General features: G+C 38.6%; 2 protein-coding genes across 3 annotated transcripts in view; both read left to right on the top strand.

The window, feature by feature from the left end:
* Positions 1–18,359, top strand: part of BTBD9 (BTB domain containing 9) — an 820,757-nt gene that overhangs the window by 279,237 nt on the left and 523,161 nt on the right. The window lies entirely within an intron of this gene.
* The window catches only part of GLO1 (glyoxalase I), a 453,994-nt gene that overhangs the window by 427,657 nt on the left and 7,978 nt on the right, over positions 1–18,359 (top strand). For both annotated transcript variants that reach the window (XM_050787840.1, XM_050787839.1), the window contains 2 exons: positions 15,705–15,787; positions 18,155–18,295. In XM_050787840.1, coding sequence (XP_050643797.1) covers positions 15,705–15,787; positions 18,155–18,295 — 224 coding nt within the window. The remainder of the gene's footprint in view (positions 1–15,704; positions 15,788–18,154; positions 18,296–18,359) is intronic.

Below are 18,359 nucleotides of genomic sequence, written 5' to 3'. Positions count from 1 at the left end.
TGTTGGCTGGCTGAGATATAAAGAGAGGAATTTTACAGCTGGGCCACCAGGGGTGACATCACATTATCAGTAGGACTGTGATGCCCCCTGAGCCTCAAACCAGCAAGTTTTTAAAGGGTTTCAAAAAGGGGAGGGGGGTGTAAGAACAGGGAGTAGGTAAAAAGATTACATGCTTCAAAGGGCAAAAAGTAGAACTACTGATAAGGGTCTAACAAAGATCACATGCTTCTGAGGGAACAGGACAAAGGGCAAAAGCAGAACTACTGGTAATGGTCTATGTTCAGCAGTGCATCTATTGTCTTGATAAACATCTTAACAGAAAACAGGGTTCAAGAGCAGAGAACCGATCTGACCACAAATTTACCAGGGCAGTTTTTCCGCATCCTAGTAAGCCTGAGGGTACTGCAGGAGACCAGGGCATATCTCAGTCCTTATCTCAACTGCACAAGACAGACATTCCCAGAGCAGCCGTTTATAGACCTCCCCCCAGGAATGCGTTCCTTTCCCAGGGTATTAATATCAATATTCCTTGCTAGGAAAAGAATATAGCGATATCTTCCCTACTTACACGTCCGTTTATAGACTCTCTGCAAGAAGGAAAATATGGCTCTTTTTGCCCAACCCCGAAGGCAGTCAGACCTTATGGTTGTCTTCCCTTGTTCCCTAAAAATTGCTATTATTCTGTTCTTTTTCAAGGTGCACTGATTTCATATTGTTCAAACACACATGTTTTATAATCAATTTGTACAGTTAACACAATTATCACAGTGGTCCTGAGGTGACATACATCCTCAGCTTACGAAGATAACAGGATTAAGAGATTAAAGACGGGCATAAGAAATTATAGAAGTATTATTTGGGAACCGATAAATGTCCATATTAAAATGAAATCTTCACAATTTATGTTCCTCTACTGTGGCTCCAGCTGGTCCCTCCATTCAGGGTCCCTGACTTCCCTCAACAATTTGCCATAAAGGAAAATAAAAAACCTCAATGAAGGCTGGGCATGGTGACTCATGCCTGTAATCTCAGCACTTTGGGAGGCTGAGGTGGGTGGATCACCTGAGGTCAGGAGTTCAAGACCAGCCTGGCCAACATGGCAAAACTCTGTCTCTACTAAAAATACAAAAATTAGCTGGGCGTGGTGGCGGGCACCTCTAATCCCAGCTACTTGGGAGGCTGAGGCAGGAGAATCACTTGAACCCAGGAGGCGGAGGTTGCAGGGAGCTGAGATCATGCACTGCATTCCAGCTTGGATGACAGAGTGTGACTCTGTCAAAAAAACAAAAAAACCTCTATGAATTAAATTCAGTTTGACCACTTGATACATTTACACCATATGTAAAGAAGATGGTAAATACTTTGGGGATACTTGGATAAACAAGACGAGGTTCCCTCCCTTTACCAACTTATATCAACTCTAATACACAATGGACCTGGGGTTAGTGTGCTATTGAAATTATAAATCACCCTGGGATCACAGAGGAGGTAGAGGTTTTTAAAGGTAGCATCAGTGGAATAGGTTATGCACAGGATATTTGGAGCCTGAAGACCTGCATTTGAATCCCCACTTCTGTCATTGGCTGCAGACCTTGCCAGGGCACTTGGGCTGAGTTTGTAGAAAGAGCATAAACATATCTCAGAGAGCTGCTATGAGGATAAAATGACATGTATTATGTTCTCTAAACTATGAAGACTGATACAATTCAAGGTTGTATTTCAGCTGTGGGGATCAGGGCACACATCAAAAAGATGGTGGTGATGGGCCCATGCCTTGATAGATGAGTAGGATTCCAACAGAGTACATGGGAAGGCATTCTAGATGAAGGAAACATCTTAGCAAAAATCTAGTTTTAGGATGGCAGAATTGCAATGCAGGGCAGGTACTGGAGGGTTACTTAAATGTTATTGGTTGCAGGTCAGGTTATCTCAGCAGTGGTGGGAAAGGCTAACATAGTAGGTTGGGGCCAGATTCTGGAGTCAGCTTTGAGTGTCGCATCTAAGGAAGTTAGATTTTATATAGATTAGTGGGGAATGAGTCAGGGTTTTGAAGTATTCTATAAAGTAGATAGGAAGGATCCAAGTCTGGAGGTGATTAGGCCACTTAAAAAGCTCTTCCAGAAGGTGAGATAAATGATGCGGGTCTCGTTTGTAAAGAAAAGAGCAGCAGTGGCACAAACTCAACTTGTTTTTTGATCATTAGCATCTTCATTGTAAAAGAAGTCCAAAGAATGTATGGCTATACCCATTTTGGGCAATCTTTCTGGGCTTTCTTTAAAAGGTCAGATTCTCTTGGCAACAGAGGGAGACTCCATTTAAAAAAAAAAAAAAAAAAAAAGATCAGATTCTCCTTCCAAGTAGTGATCTCCTGAAGATCTTTCCTTTTTTACTGTCTGTATCTGTGTCCACTGATACAGTAGACAATGTCCTCAGTGTTGCTGTTATTTCTACCACCACTACCAATGTCTGTTTTCACATCATTCCACATATATATGAATATATATATATAGGTGGGGCCCCTGTCCAATTGAGGTAGATTGGTAGAATTGAATGCAGTAGAAGGGAGAATAGGGAATGGAAAGGAGGAAGAAGGGCAATGGCCAGATAAATGGCTATTCTAGGCATAGAGAATTATAATATATACAAAGGCATAATGACATCAGAGAACTGAGGCAGGGGCCTACGGGTAACACAGTGAATGAAGTTATAAGCAGTGGGACTTGAGGGAAGGGTGATCAAAATAATCATTGGGGTACTCAAAGAAAAGATGAGAACTCCCATTATATTCATTTGTTTTTCTCACCCTGTAATGATGTCTATTTAAATGATAAGGGTATGAAATAGAAAATGTTTGAGATGACCAGTTTAGGGGAGTGGTGATAACCATTGGTGTTAGAGAAGTATACAGCTACATATGTGCTTGCATTTGGGACTGTCTCTCAAACGTGTTCGGGAAGCACTGCAGTATTGATTTTTAAGCCAAAAATGACATGACAGGGTTTTCTTTATGGAAAGATCACTCCAAATTGCATGCACATAAGCCTACGAAAAGCAAAGAGGTAATAGTCTAGGCAGGAAGTAGTGAGGACTTCTTGCTTTCCTCAAGATACACTGAAGGCAGTTGAAAAGCTCATTTTTAAAAGTCCGGAGAAAACAACTTTGTTCACTTTTGTTTTGTGGAAGATATGACACCTAGTAATAAAGAGTTAACAAACCCTTTCCCCTTTTATGAAAATTTGACTTTTTGTTAACTCCCTAGTTTCCCAGGAAACAATGAAAAATCGTGTTTGTTGCTTATGGTAAAAATAACCCAATTGGTAAATTGCATCTGGAGAGGGAGAATTGTAAATACCTGAAAGGAAGCCGTAGCTTTGGACTTCCCTGATTGTAGTGACTCTTATAACTGTCCCTTGTGGAGATTCTGGAAGTTCTGCCTATGGAGTTGTTACTAGAGATACTGGCTCCTGTGGTACATGGGGCCTTCTGCCCTAGAGTGATTCTCATTCATATCCAGTGTGAATCTTCTCCCTGTACCTGATCTGTGTAGACTCCTGTAAGGACTCCCACTGAAGAGGAACACCTACCTGATACTTCTTTGTTGGCAATCTGTGTTTTTCTAACTGATACCCTTTTGAGTAAACTGGTACCATGTAAGGCCTATGGCTATGGTTGTCTTACAAGTCTGGATGTTTAGTTGAGCCTTAAGAAGACTTTTGGTTTGTCATAAATAGCTCTTATTATTTTGAGGTACGTTCCATCAATACCAAATTTATTGAGCGTTTTTAGCATGAAGGGCTGTTGAATTTTGTCAAAAGCCTTTTCTGCATCTATTGAGATAATCATGTGGTTCTTGTCTTTGGTTCTGTTTATATGCTGGATTATGTTTATTGATTTGCGAATGTTGAACCAGCCTTGCATCCCAGGGATGAAGCCCACTTGATCATGGTGGATTAGCTTTTTGATGTGTTGCTGAATCCGGTTTGCCAGTATTTTATTGAGGATTTTTGCATCAATGTTCATCAGGGATATTGGTCTAAAATTCTCTTTTTTTGTTGTGTCTCTGCCAGGCTTTGGTATCAGGATGATGTTGGCCTCATAAAATGAGTTAGGGAGGATTCCCTCTTTTTCTATTGATTGGAATAGTTTCAGAAGGAATGGTACCAACTCCTCCTTGTACCTCTGGTAGAATTCAGCTGTGAATCCGGCAAAAACTGGAAAAATTCCCTTTGAAAACTGGCACAAGACAGGGATGCCCTCTCTCACCACTCCTATTCAACATAGTGTTGGAAGTTCTGGCTAGGGCAATTAGGCAAGAGAAAGAAATCAAGGGTATTCAGTTAGGAAAAGAAGAAGTCAAATTGTCCCTGTTTGCAGATGACATGATTGTATATTTAGAAAACCCCATTGTCTCAGCCCAAAATCTCCTTAAGCTGATAAGCAACTTCAGCAAAGTCTCAGGATACAAAATTAATGTGCAAAAATCACAAGCATTCTTATACACCAGTAACAGACAAACAGAGAGCCAAATCAGGAATGAACTTCCATTCACAATTGCCTCAAAGAGAATAAAATACCTAGGAATCCAACTTACAAGGGATGTAAAGGACCTCTTCAAGGAGAACTACAAACCACTGCTCAGTGAAATAAAAGAGGACACAAACAAATGGAAGAACATACCATGCTCATGGATAGGAAGAATCAATATCGTGAAAATGGCCATACTGCCCAAGGTAATTTATAGATTCAATGCCATCCCCATCAAGCTACCAATGAGTTTCTTCACAGAATTGGAAAAAAAAAAAAACTGCTTTAAAGTTCATATGGAACCAAAAAAGAGCCCGCATCTCCAAGACAATCCTAAGTCAAAAGAACAAAGCTGGAGGCATCACGCTACCTGACTTCAAACTATACTACAAGGCTACAGTAACCAAAACAGCATGGTACTGGTACCAAAACAGAGATATAGACCAATGGAACAGAACAGAGTCCTCAGAAATAATACCACACATCTACAGCCATCTGATCTTTGACAAACCTGAGAGAAACAAGAAATGGGGAAAGGATTCCCTATTTAATAAATGGTGCTGGGAAAATTGGCTAGCCATAAGTAGAAAGCTGAAACTGGATCCTTTCCTTACTCCTTATACGAAAATTAATTCAAGATGGATTAGAGACTTAAATGTTAGACCTAATACCATAAAAACCCTAGAGGAAAACCTAGGTAGTACCATTCAGGACATAGGCATGGGCAAAGACTTCATGTCTAAAACACCAAAAGCAACGGCAGCAAAAGCCAAAATTGACAAATGGGATCTCATTAAACTAAAGAGCTTCTGCACAGCAAAAGAAACTACCATCAGAGTGAACAGGCAACCTACAGAATGGGAGAAAATTTTTGCAATCTACTCATCTGACAAAGGGCTAATATCCAGAACCTACAAAGAACTCAAACAAATTTACAAGAAAAAAACAAACAACCCCATCAAAAAGTGGGCAAAGGATATGAACAGACATTTCTCAAAAGAAGACATTCATACAGCCAACAGACACAGGAAAAAATGCTCATCATCACTGGCCATCAGAGAAATGCAAATCAAAACCACAATGAGATACCATCTCACACCAGTTAGAATGGCGATCATTAAAAAGTCAGGAAACAACAGGTGCTGGAGAGGATGTGGAGAAATAGGAACACTTTTACACTGTTGGTGGGATTGTAAACTAGTTCAACCATTATGGAAAACAGTATGGCGATTCCTCAAGGATCTAGAACTAGATGTACCATATGACCCAGCCATCCCATTACTGGGTATATACCCAAAGGATTATAAATTATGCTGCTATAAAGACACATGCACATGTATGTTTATTGCAGCACTATTCACAATAGCAAAGACTTGGAATCAACCCAAATGTCCATCAGTGACAGATTGGATTAAGAAAATGTGGCACATATACACCATGGAATACTATGCAGCCATAAAAAAGGATGAGTTTGTGTCCTTTGTAGGGACATGGATGCAGCTGGAAACCATCATTCTTAGCAAACTATCACAAGAACAGAAAACCAAACACCGCATGTTCTCACTCATAGGTGGGAACTGAACAATGAGATCACTTGGACTCAGGAAGGGGAACATCACACACCGGGGCCTATCATGGGGAGGGGGGAGGGGGGAGGGATTGCATTGGGAGTTATACCTGATGTAAATGATGAGTTGATGGGTGCAGCACAGCAACATGGCACAAGTATACATATGTAACAAACCTGCACGTTATGCACATGTACCCTACAACTTAAAGTATAATAACAATAAATAAATTAAAAAAAAAAAAAAGAAGACTTTTGGGGCCAGGCCTGGTGGCTCACGTCTGTAATCCCAGCACTTTGGGAGGCCAAGGTGGGCAGATCACGAGGTCAGGAGTTCGAGATCAGCCTGACTAACATGGTGAAATCCTGTCTCTACTAAAAATACAAAAGAATTAGCCAGGCGTGGTGGCACGTGCCTGTAATCCCAGCTACTTGGGGGGCTGAGACAGGAGAATAGCTTGAACCTGGGAGGTGGAGGTTGCAGTGAGCCGAGATTGTGCCATTGCACTCCAGCCTGGGCGACAAAGCAAGACTCCGTCTGAAGAAAAAAAAAAGAAGGCTTTCTGTTGGGAGCAGTATAACACTTTTGAAAGTTATTTGACAGACAAAGTAGATAGTCTCTAAAGGGAATTGGTCTCAGTCTTATTAAGGTTGAAACACAACACTTTTTAAACCAGAGAAATTTTTTAATTTCTGAAAACATGGCTAATGCAAGTGTGGAACTTCTCCTTTCTGCAGACTGAGGGTAGCAGAGGTGCTATGGTCTGAACGTGTCCCCTCAAAATTCATATGTTGAAATCTTAATTCCTGAGGCAGGTATTAGGAGGTGGGGCCTTTCAGAAAGTGATTAGGTGGGTCATGAGGTCAAAGTCTTCATGATTAGGATTAGCATCCTATAAAAGAGACTGTAAAGAGTGATCAAGCCCTTCTGCCATGTGAGGTCACAGTGCAAAGATACCGTCTATGAGGACAGAGACTAAATCTGCAAGTGCCTTGATCTTGGACTTCCTAGTCTCCAAACCTGTGAGAAATAAATGTTTGTTGTTTATAAGCCACCCAGTTTATGGAATTTTTGTTACAGCAGCCTAAATGGACTAAGATAAGAGGCAATGGAGATTTTAACTTTAAGTAAGATGTAACCTCTTACAAAGCTCTGTAGTAATACTTCTAGAGAAATAAGTATCTTCATCACTAGAAGCAAATTTGAGATTTCGTAGGGAGAAAACACAAAGTCAAACAACGTTTTTATCATTGTTGTGGCTTTTTGACCAGTTTTGATTCATCCTGAAAATAGACATATTGTAACCAAATACACTCATATCCCATTGTGAGAGGCAATTGTATAAAATTCATTTAGAGACTCTGCTTCTGACAAGATGAAGTAGACATACTTTTCCTTATTCCTCCTGCTAAGTACAACTAAAAACTCTGGACATGATATATAAGACAAATATTGGAAGACTCTGAAAGGTGGTGAGAAGAAGGTAGACTGGCTAGGGACCTTGAGACCCTAGAAACAACAAGGTGATGAGTTTCCTAAGTTTTCTTTTTGCCTAATATAGCCCAGACTTGAAGCTGAAGAAGCTAGTAACCTGGAAATGCTGATGGACATAGACCAAAGAAAAGCCTAATGAAAGCCTGCTCTCTAGCCACAGGATCTGGAAATGGGCAGTATTTCCTGGCAAGAAAGAAAACTTTTAGACAATAACTGCTCTACTCCAATTAAACTCCATAGAAAACACTGGGGCCTCAGTCCCACCCATGCCAGCAAAAGCTGAGTGGGGAGCCTAGATTTCCCCCCAACCAGATGTAATGAGCTGCCCAGCCTTCCCCTGCCAAGGTGAGTAGGGAGCCAGGACTTTCATCCTGCCAGGCCTTCCCCTCTTGGGGAAAAATCCCCTTTAGGAATGAGGAACCTAAAATTCCACCCCAACCCAGCAGTGGAAATATTTAAGATAATTATAAGTGGAAGAAGGTACAGGGATTTAAAGAGAGGTGAGGTTTCTGTACCTTGTTCAAGCTAATAAAATGATGTCACCAAATGACTGATAAGTTACGTGTGTGTGTATACATATACACATGTATGTCTGTATATATGTGTATGTGTATATGTATATATATGCCATATGTGTATACATCTATAGTAGCACCTAGAGCCACCACTTAAAAAGCTATACAAAGAGATACATGCAAAAACACTATAGGTAAATCAAAATTGAATTTTAAAAATGTTCCAGTGACTCAGAGAAAGGCAAAAAGAAGAAAGAAAACATTAAAAAAGAAAGAACAAACAGAAAACAAACATGAATAAAATGGCCAACTTAAGCCCTAACATTTCAGTACTTACATTAGATATAAATACATTAATTAAGAGCCAGTGATTGATAGAGTGGATTAAAAAATGTGCCTTGGATGTATGCTGTCTACATGACACTCACTTCCAATATGATAGAGATGAGTTAAAAGTAAAAGGATAGAAAAGATAAATCATGCAGATATTCATCAAAAGAAAGCAGGAGTGGCTATCTTGATAAGAGATAAAGTAGACTTTGGAGCAAAGAAAATTACCAGACATAAGAAGTACATTAGAGAGTGATAAAAGAGTTGTGATTGACCAAGATGACATAGTAATTATAAATGTATGTTACTAAACAGCAGAGCTATGAAACACATGAAGCAAAACTGATGTAACTGAAAGGAGAAATAGAAAAATCTAAAATTATAGTTGGAGACCTCAACACTACTCTTTCTTTTCTTTTTTTTGAGACAGGTATCACTCCTGTCACCCAGGCTGGAGTGCAGTGGTGCTGTCTCAGCTCACTACAGTCTCTGCTTCCTGGGTTCAAGGGGTCCTCCTGCCTCAGTCTCCCAAGGAGCTGGGACTACAGGTGTGCGCTACCACACCCAGCTAATTTTTGTATTTTTTGTAGAAATGAGGTCTCACTATATTGCCCAAGCTGGTCTTGAACTCCTGGGCTCAAGCAATCCACCCACCTCGGCTTCCCAAAGTACTGGGATTACAAGCTTGAGCCACCATGCCCAGCCAACACTCCTCTTTCAACAATTGATAGAACTAGACAGAAAATTAACAAGGAAACAGAAGAACTCAACAATATCATCAACAAATAAGATCTGATTAGTATTTGTAGAATGGTTCCACCCAACAACAACAGAGTTCTCCTTTTTTTTTCAACTATCTGTAGAACATATACCAAAGTAGACCATGTCCTGAGTCCTAAAGCCAACTTCAGCAAATTTAAAAGAATCGAATGATATATTCTTCAGCCACAGTGGAATCAAACTAGAAATCAGTAGCAGAAACATAGTAAGAACATCTTCAAGCACTGGGAAACTAAACAGCACACTTCTAAATAAATTTTCCATGGGTCAAAAAGGAAGTCTTGGGAAATTTTTAAATATTTTGAGCTGAGGCCGGGTGCGGTGACTCATGCCTGTAATCCCGGCACTTTGGGAGGCCGAGGTGGGCGATCACGAGGTCAGGAGATCGAGACCATCCTGGCTAACAGTGAAACCCCATCTCTACTAAAAACACAAAAAATTAGCCGGGCGTGGTGGTGGGCGCCTGTAGTCCCAGCTACTCGGGAGGCTGAGACAGGAGAATGGCGTGAACCTGGGAGGTGGAGCTTGCAGTGAGCCGTGATCACGCCACTGCACTCCATCCTGGGTGACAGAGCAAGACTCTGTCTCAAAAAAAAAAAAAAAAAAAAAAAAAAAAAAAAATATATATATATATATATATATATATATATTTTGAGCTGAATGAAAATGAAAAAGGGATCGTAGCTAAACAGTGCAAAGGGGGAAATTTATAGCACTGACTGCATACATTACAAAAGAGGAAAAGTCTCAAATTAATAGCTTAAGCTTCCTCCTAAGAAACTAGAAAATGAAGAGCAAAATAAACCCAAAGGAAGCAGAAGGAAGGAAATAGAAAAGCAGAAATTAATGAAATTAAAAACAGAATATCAGTAAAACAGAGCTGGTTCTTTGAAAAGACCAGTAGAATCGACAAACCTGTAGCAAGACTGACAATGAAAACAAAGAAGCACAAACTACCAATATCAGGAATGAAACGGGATACACTACAGACCTTTCTGACGTAAGAAAGATAAGGGAATACTAAAAACAACTTAGTATACGTAAATTTGACAACTTGAATTGGACAAATTCCTCATCCAATATGAACTCATATGATGAGTCCTATAACTTAAGGCAATTGGATTTATGATTAACAAACTTCCAAAGAAGCTCTGTCCAGACCCAGGTGATTTCACTGGAGAATTCTACCAAATGTAAAAGAAGAATTAACATCAATTATACATAACCCCTTCCAGAAAACTGAAGACAGGAGAACACTTCCCAATTCATTTGATAAAGCTAATATTACCCTGATACCAAAAACAAATGAAGACAGTACAACAAAACTACAGACCAATATCTCTAATGAATATAAATGTAAAAACCCTTGACAAAATATTAGTAAACAGAATTCAACAATATATATAGAAAGAATTATACACCTTAAGCAAGTAGGGTTTATATCTAGGGTGCAAGGCTGGTTCAGTATACAAAAATCAGTCAGTATAAACCACCATATTAAAAGGGTAAAGAAGAATCACATGATCATATCAGTTGGTACAGAAAAAACATTTGACAAAATTCAACATTTATTCATTTTTTTTTTTAAGTTCAGAAAAAAATAGGAATAGAGGGGCATTTCTTTAACTTGATAAAGAGCTTCTCCTGAAAAGTTAGAGCTAACATTACACTCAGTGGTGATGCTTTCTCCCTAATTTTGATAATAAGACAAGGATGTCTGCTGTTACCACTCTTATTTGACAAAGTTCTGAAAGTTCTAGACAGTGGAGTAAAGCAAGAAAAGGAAATAGACATATAGGTTGGAAAGGAAGAAGTCAAACTGTCCTTATTTGAAGATGACATGATTGTCTATATAGGGAATAATAAGTAATTTACAGAAAACTCTCAGAATTCATAAGTGAGTTCAGCAAGGTTGCAGGGTACAAAATAAACATACAGAAATCAATTGCATTTCTATATACTAGCAAAGAACACACAGGCACCAAAAATTTTAAAATACAGTACCATTTACAATTGCCCAATAAAATGAAATAATTATATAAATCTAGTAAACATTTACAGGACGCGTATGCCGAAAACAGCAATGGTGATGCAAAAAGTCATAGATCTAAATAAATGGAGAGATTTATTGTGTTCATGATTGGAAGACTCAGCATAGTAAAGATGTCAATTCTCCCTAAATCAATATACGTGTTTAACACACTCCTTATCAAACTTTAAAGACAGAGACAGAGTTATTCTAGATTGAAAGGCAAAACAAAAAAACTAGAATAACAAACAATTATGGAAAAGAATGAAGTGGGAGGAATTTGTCTACCTGATTTTAAAACTTACATAGCTACAGTAGTCACTACTCTGTGGTATTGGCAGAGCGATAGAACATTGAAACACAATAGAGAACCCCAAAATATACTCACACTAGTATGCCCAACAGCTTTTTGACAAAGATGAAAAGCAGTTCACTGGAGGAAGGATAGGCTCAACAAATGGTGCTGAAGCAATTGGACATCCTTAGGTTACAAATGAAGCTGTACCCGATTCTCATCCCTTATGCCAAAAAAAAAAATCCGTTTACTGGTGCTTAAAGGGGCCTTAATCCTTTGGTTCACATCCTTGCCTCACTTTTTTTTTTTTTTTGAGACGGAGTCTCGCTCTGTCGCCCAGGCTGGAGTGCAGTGGCGCCATCTCGGCTCATGCAAGCTCCGCCTCCCGGGTTCCCGCCATTCTCCTGCCTCAGCCTCCCGAGTAGCTGGGACTACAGGCGCCCGCCACTACGCCCGGCTAGTTTTTTTGTATTTTTAGTAGAGACGGGAGTTTCACCGTGTTAGCCAGCATGGTCTCGATCTCCTGACCCCGTGATCCGCCCGCCTCGGCCTCCCAAAGTGCTGCGATTACAGGCATGAGCCACCGCTCCTGGCCCCTTGCCTCACTTTTATAGTTTTGTAAGGATTGTATTGTAGGCAGGTAGGAAATGCACTAGAAATATCCTTAATTGTACCTTTGAAGTTTTCTTGGCCGGGCACAGTGGCTCACACCTGTAATCCCAGCACTTTGGGAGGCCGAGGCGGGTGGACCACAAGGTCAGGAGTTCGAGACCAGCCTGGCCAATATGGTGAAACCCCATCTCTACTAAAAATACAAAAATTAGCCAGGCGTGGTGGCAGGCGCCTGTAGTTCCAGCTACTCAGAAGGCTGAGGTAGGAAAATAGCTTGAACCCGGGAGGCAGAGCTTGCAGTGAGCCAAGATTGCCCCACTGCCCTCCAGCCTGGGTGACAGAAGGAGACTCCGTCTCAAAAAAAAAGTTTTCTTACAGTAGTTTTGTTAATTAAATTTGGAGAGTGACACTTCCCCTCCCCTTGAAAAAACCTTATTATTTCTATTGTTCACCTTTTGATAAGGCAAGGCACAGGAGCAAATCTTTGTCACCCAGTAGCCATCCCAGTAAAACCAAAGATAGTTTAGGCATAAAAGACATCTTATTTTTATTGTTCTAAATTTAGAGCATGATAAGGGAAAGACACAGTTAAGGACTGTCAGGTGAGACAAGACATGAGCATAGCATAAATCTTTTTATAACAGGAGATACATGTATTTTAAACGATATTTTAGAACCATACCAATACACAGCAATAATTTTTAGGAACTTAACTTTTTACAACAGAAACTTTTTCTCAAGATCATGCAAGTGTTTACAAGAGGCACAGGGAGTTAACAGACTATTTTGGTGATATAAATAAAACTCTGTTATCTGAGCATAGAATAACTTGATCATTTTTTTAAAAATAAGCCCTACTTGTTTTTATATCCATTTAACAATTTGTAGCAAAGGATTTATAAGCCTCTATATTGTAAATAAATTCACTAACATTGAATATATCTTACTTTTTTTGCCACGTATACACTTTTTAAAGTGAATGTTAATATTCTTTATGTGTATGTATTTAGGCAGATATAGTACATAGTTCTCTTAATAATAAAGTTAAAGGCCGTAACATTAATTTTAAGATATAATTAATCTCAATAGCATATTAAGTGATATTTGTTTTCATATGCATATGTATATATGTATTACGTTTTTAAAACTTAATATACCATTGTATATATTCCCATGCCATTAGACTTAATATACCATCTGTATATATCTCCATGCCATTTAATGTATCTCTACGCAGCATTTTAAATGTTGTCCATAATATTCTATTATACCTGTGTTATACTATCTAGCTATTCCTTTGTTGTTAGAGGAAGTTAGTGGTTTAAAAGCAAGGACTTTGGAATCAGATTGCTTGGGCTGGAATTTTTTCTCTGCCACTTACTTTCTCAGCAGTAAAATGGGGATGATAATAATGTGTATCTCATGGGCTTGTTGTGAAGATTACATGAATTAGTTTCTGTGAATCTCTTAGAACAGCATCTGGCACATAGTTATTGTGTAAGTGCTGTGATGGATGCCTTTGTACATAAATCTTTGTCAGAGCATTTCCTTAGAATTTTAGAAAGAGAACATCTTGGTCAAAGAATATGAATTCTTAGACTGAGGCAGGTGGATCATGAGGTCAGGAGTTCAAGAACCAGACTGGTCCTGATCATGAGGTCAGGAGTTCAAGAACCAGACTGGTCAACTAAAAATACAAAAAATTAGCCGAGCATGGTGGTGCGTGCCTGTAGTCCCAGCTGCTTGGGAGGCTGAGGCAGGAGAATCGCTTGAACCCGGGAGGCAGAGGTTGCAGTGAGCCAAGATCGCACCATTGCACTCCAGCGTGGGCAACAGGAGTGAAACTCCATCTAAAAATAATAATAATAATATTTATTAACACCCGCAACCTACATTGACTGTACATAAGACTTTGTCCTGCAGGTGGCTTCCTCAAGCAAACATTGTAACCAATAGAGAAGCAGCTACCACTCATATTAGCTGGGAAAGAAGGATGTTTGTTATTTTGGTAGTGTTCACAGTGCCTTGTTTTAATATATGCTTAGACCAGAATATGAAGTGGATATGGCCTTGCTGCCTTAAATTTTTTTTTTTTTATTTTGGTATCACATCATGGCAGCCACAGAGTGACTTTAAATATGTTCAACAGGAGAAAACCAAGGCCCAGGTGTGAGTACCAGGCTAGCACTTGGATGTGCAGAGCTACTTTTCTCTTTCTCAGCTGCTTGATAAAACCGAGACCTTTAGGACTGTAGCATCTGACTGAGAAAAGCTATCCAAATGTTCTAGAAACATGTAACCTGCCTGGTATGTGATTATAAGCTGCAAATAAAGAATTTAATTATTATATTTATTAGGATCAGTTTTAATAAGATAAAGTAGTTTTTAGGCTAGTTTTGTTTTAAATGAGAATTTTAATGCTTAAAAGACTATATTTCATTTACTTGAAATTTAGCAAAAGAGAAAAATAAAATTTCCTAATGATGCTGAATGAACTATATTTGTATTTTATATGATGTGGGTTATATAGGAGAAAAATAACATGTGGCTCCAAAAGAAGTGGTCAGAATTTTCAGGCCTGTTTTGTCAAGCCATGGGTATAACAGAAAAAAAAAAAAATCTGTTAGGAAGCACCAGTGAGGTTCACAGACTCATGTTCTGGAAGGTACATACCAATGGTAAAGGGAGACCAAAAATTAGAGGCCTCAGACAGTTAATTACTTAGTGTCAGCTTCTTATCTATAACATGGGATATGAATATCTATCGATAGTGATACCATGTAGAGTTATTATACATAGTTAAGTCCTAAGTCAAATTATTAATGCTATTAATAATCTTAACTCCATGAATTTACATACCTTCTACCCTTTCCTCAGTTAAGCCTTCTGTTTCCTGGTAAATAAGTTGAACAGTTTCCCAAAGGTGTTAGCAACAGTAACCCTTTTAGTTATTTAGGAGTCTAGGATCTTGTGAGCAACTCTTTGCCAATTTGCATGGTCACCACTAAATGGTTCTAGAAGGGCATTTATGCCTTCATTCAACAAATATTATAGTGATCAAACTCTATGTGTAAAATCAGTGTCTTGATTTGGGTAGCCCCAAAGCAGACTAGAGAGAAAGTTGTGGTTTTAAGTCGTTTGAGAAGGAGTCCCAGAGAGCTCTGTGGAGTTAGGGAGAGAGGGTGATCATAGGTGTATACAAGTGGATTACCAATGTGGGCAACTGAGGTTTAATCCTGCTGGGGATTCTTTGAGGGATTTTGTGGTACCTGCCTCCGAATTGTCCCACCAAGGGACAAGGATGCCAGGTTTTTTATCCACCATTGGTTGAAGGTCATTTCTGCGGTGTAAACTTTCTGACACTTTGGACTTGTACCACACAGGGGCCTGCAACCAGAAAACACCACTGGGCAGAGAGCCCTCGCAAGTTGTAGGTGGTAAGTTAACAATTGTGTTATAATGGTGGACTGTTTTTGTATGTTGTTACAGAGAGCACAATTAATATTAGTAATAAATGGTAAAAGTGAAAGATGTTTAATATAAATATTTTTCCATAGGATTTTCTATTGCAGCAGACCATGCTACGAGTGAAGGATCCTAAGAAGTCACTGGATTTTTATACTAGAGTTCTTGGAATGACGTAAGTCAAGTACTTAGTGGCACCTTAATGTTTAAATATATAGCTTTGCAAATCTAGAGAGTGTTTTCAGACCCATCTTAAAGTTTGTTTCAGAAGTAACAGAAGTTCTTTTGGCCAGGAGTCTGTGATTAGGCCTGGCTGGACCGGGCTTCTCTCTTAAGTTCTTTTTCTTCTCTATCCCAGCCAGCCTGAAAGGGCAAAACAAGACAAAAATAGTTGCATTTTCTCCAGCCTCCCTTCTCTGAGAGCTCCCAGCTAAATCCTTAATGTATTCAGACCGCTTTTGATGTTCTGGCCACTTTTAGCCTCTTGTTTACTTCAGAAAAGTTATAGATAATAAGGACTTACAACTTAGAAAACCAATGGGTTTACTTAAAAGTGACCATCTGTTCCATTTTTCTGGGCTGTGTTTTCTTTTGCTCAACAGGTCATATCCACTGATCTTGCAATCCTAAAGCATATTTATTTGTTTATTTTTCTTTTTTTCTCCAGCTTTACTGAGGTATATTGAGAAATAATTTTGTCACAATGTTGATTTGTTTCCCTAAGTTATGTGAGCATTTTGTTTTTGATCATATAGATATATGAATAATAAAATAATCTTTAAATTTAGTGCCTAGAAAACCTCCATTCACATTGAGAGAAAAATTTAAGTAATGTATGTCTATATTTAGAAAATTTGACCAGTTCAGAAAAATACAAAATGAAAAGTGATGGCTTCCCTCCCCAAGTTCTTCTCCCCAGAGATAACTGCTGTTCAGTTTATTATTTTTTTCTAGAAAAAGGTATTATGAATATATTTATAACATATTTAAAGGACAAAATGAAATCAGATTTATTGAACACTTTGCCAGGCACTTCAAATGTTATTTTGTTTAGTCTTCACATCAGTCTTAGGAGGTAACTTTTATCCCCATTTCACAGATGGAAAAAACAAAGCTTAACAAGATGGAGTTACTAGCTCCAAATCCCATGGTTGACATATGGCAGGGCTGGAACCTGTATCCATTGTCTGATGGGCTCTAATGTTGACTTTGTGTGTGGAGCCCTCCTATTGGAGGGTATAACTTGGGTACAAGTTGACAGTAAGCTGGAAGATTTGCACAGCTGAGAAAAGCAAGTTGCAACAGTTTCATTTCCTTCAGTCCCGTCTGATTGGTCCATAAGGGTTGTGTAGTCTGCTTTAGTAGGTGCAGAGATTGTTTTGCATGATTGGAGTATTTGAGGTGTTTGATACTTTATTATAAACATGTTAGAGTAAATCTTATTTGTGATAAGTCAATGCAAGGATCTAAGTGGGCCAAGGCATATTATATAGCAGTGATAATGAAATAAAAGATTGGAAGCAGAACTCTAGAAACTTACCATTTGCTATATGCTTCAGCCATTTGCTCTTATTGATTATGAACAAGGTCATCTTTGAGCATTTAATCCTGAATAATCTAAAGAAAATCATATATGCATTCTCATGCCACCTTACTCCTTGCCAAATAATCCTACACTATTTAAAGTCACTTAAAGTTCAGGACTTCAGTTATCTTTCTTAAAACCTCAGGATTCATACTTCATTCACTCTTTCTCTCCTATCAGTCTCTTCTACTGTCTCCTTCCCCTCAGAGAAGCGTAAGTCTTCTCTGTTCTAGAATATTCCTTGCCCTCTGCTCCCTTGCCCACCTCCCCATTGTCACTGTCATGCTTGCTACTGTTTTACCTGCTCACCTGCCATTCTTTCTCCCCAGTACAGTATAATCCAGCTGATGCTTTCCCATGCTGCTGACATTGCTCTCATGGGACGTTTCCATATCTCATGAGCTTTTCTTAGTCTTAATATGGTTTGATCTTTCTGCAGTATCTGATACTGTTAGCCACCTTACTGTTGACATTCACGTCTTCTGTGATATTAGTCTGTCCTTCCTCCTTTCTTACCTTAACTTCCTTTCGTAGATGTTTTGGCATAGTAAGAACACAGTAAATGTGTTTATTTAACTGAATGATATATTTATATATGTGTTTGTATGTGTGTATATATATGAAATAACAAGGTTCTTTATATTTTTCACTACAAATAAACAGAATTATCTTTTGGAGATAGCCGTTTCTATTTATTAACAAGTACCATAATTTCAGCTAAATGTTATATTTAAATAATTGATGAATTATAGAAGTTTTTATTTTTGTATTTCAAATAGTTACAGACGCATTTTTAATACTTTTCACTGACTTTTCCTCCTGCTTCTTCCATTAAAATAGGCTTACTACATATAGCTCTTCTTTTTAGTAAAACTTGAATATTAAGTTATGTTGATTATAGTATGAATTAGCCTTTCCTGTTGTTAATGATCCAGGCTTGTTGTTTTTTCATTGCAGGTTAATCCAAAAATGTGATTTTCCTGCTATGAAGTTTTCACTCTATTTCTTGGCTTATGAGGATAAAAATGACATCCCTAAAGATAAAGAGGAAAAAATAGCCTGGGCGCTCTCCAGAAAAGCTACACTGGAGCTGACACAGTGAGTATGAGTTTCTATATTTGTATATATTTTAGATTTTTTAAGGTAGTTTTTAAAAATCTTT

Source organism: Macaca thibetana, chromosome 4 (genome assembly GCF_024542745.1).
Source record: "Macaca thibetana thibetana isolate TM-01 chromosome 4, ASM2454274v1, whole genome shotgun sequence".
NCBI classification, from domain to species: domain Eukaryota; kingdom Metazoa; phylum Chordata; class Mammalia; order Primates; family Cercopithecidae; genus Macaca; species Macaca thibetana.
Note: the sequence above shows the minus strand (reverse complement) of the source record. Positions and strands in the feature narration are given on the sequence as shown.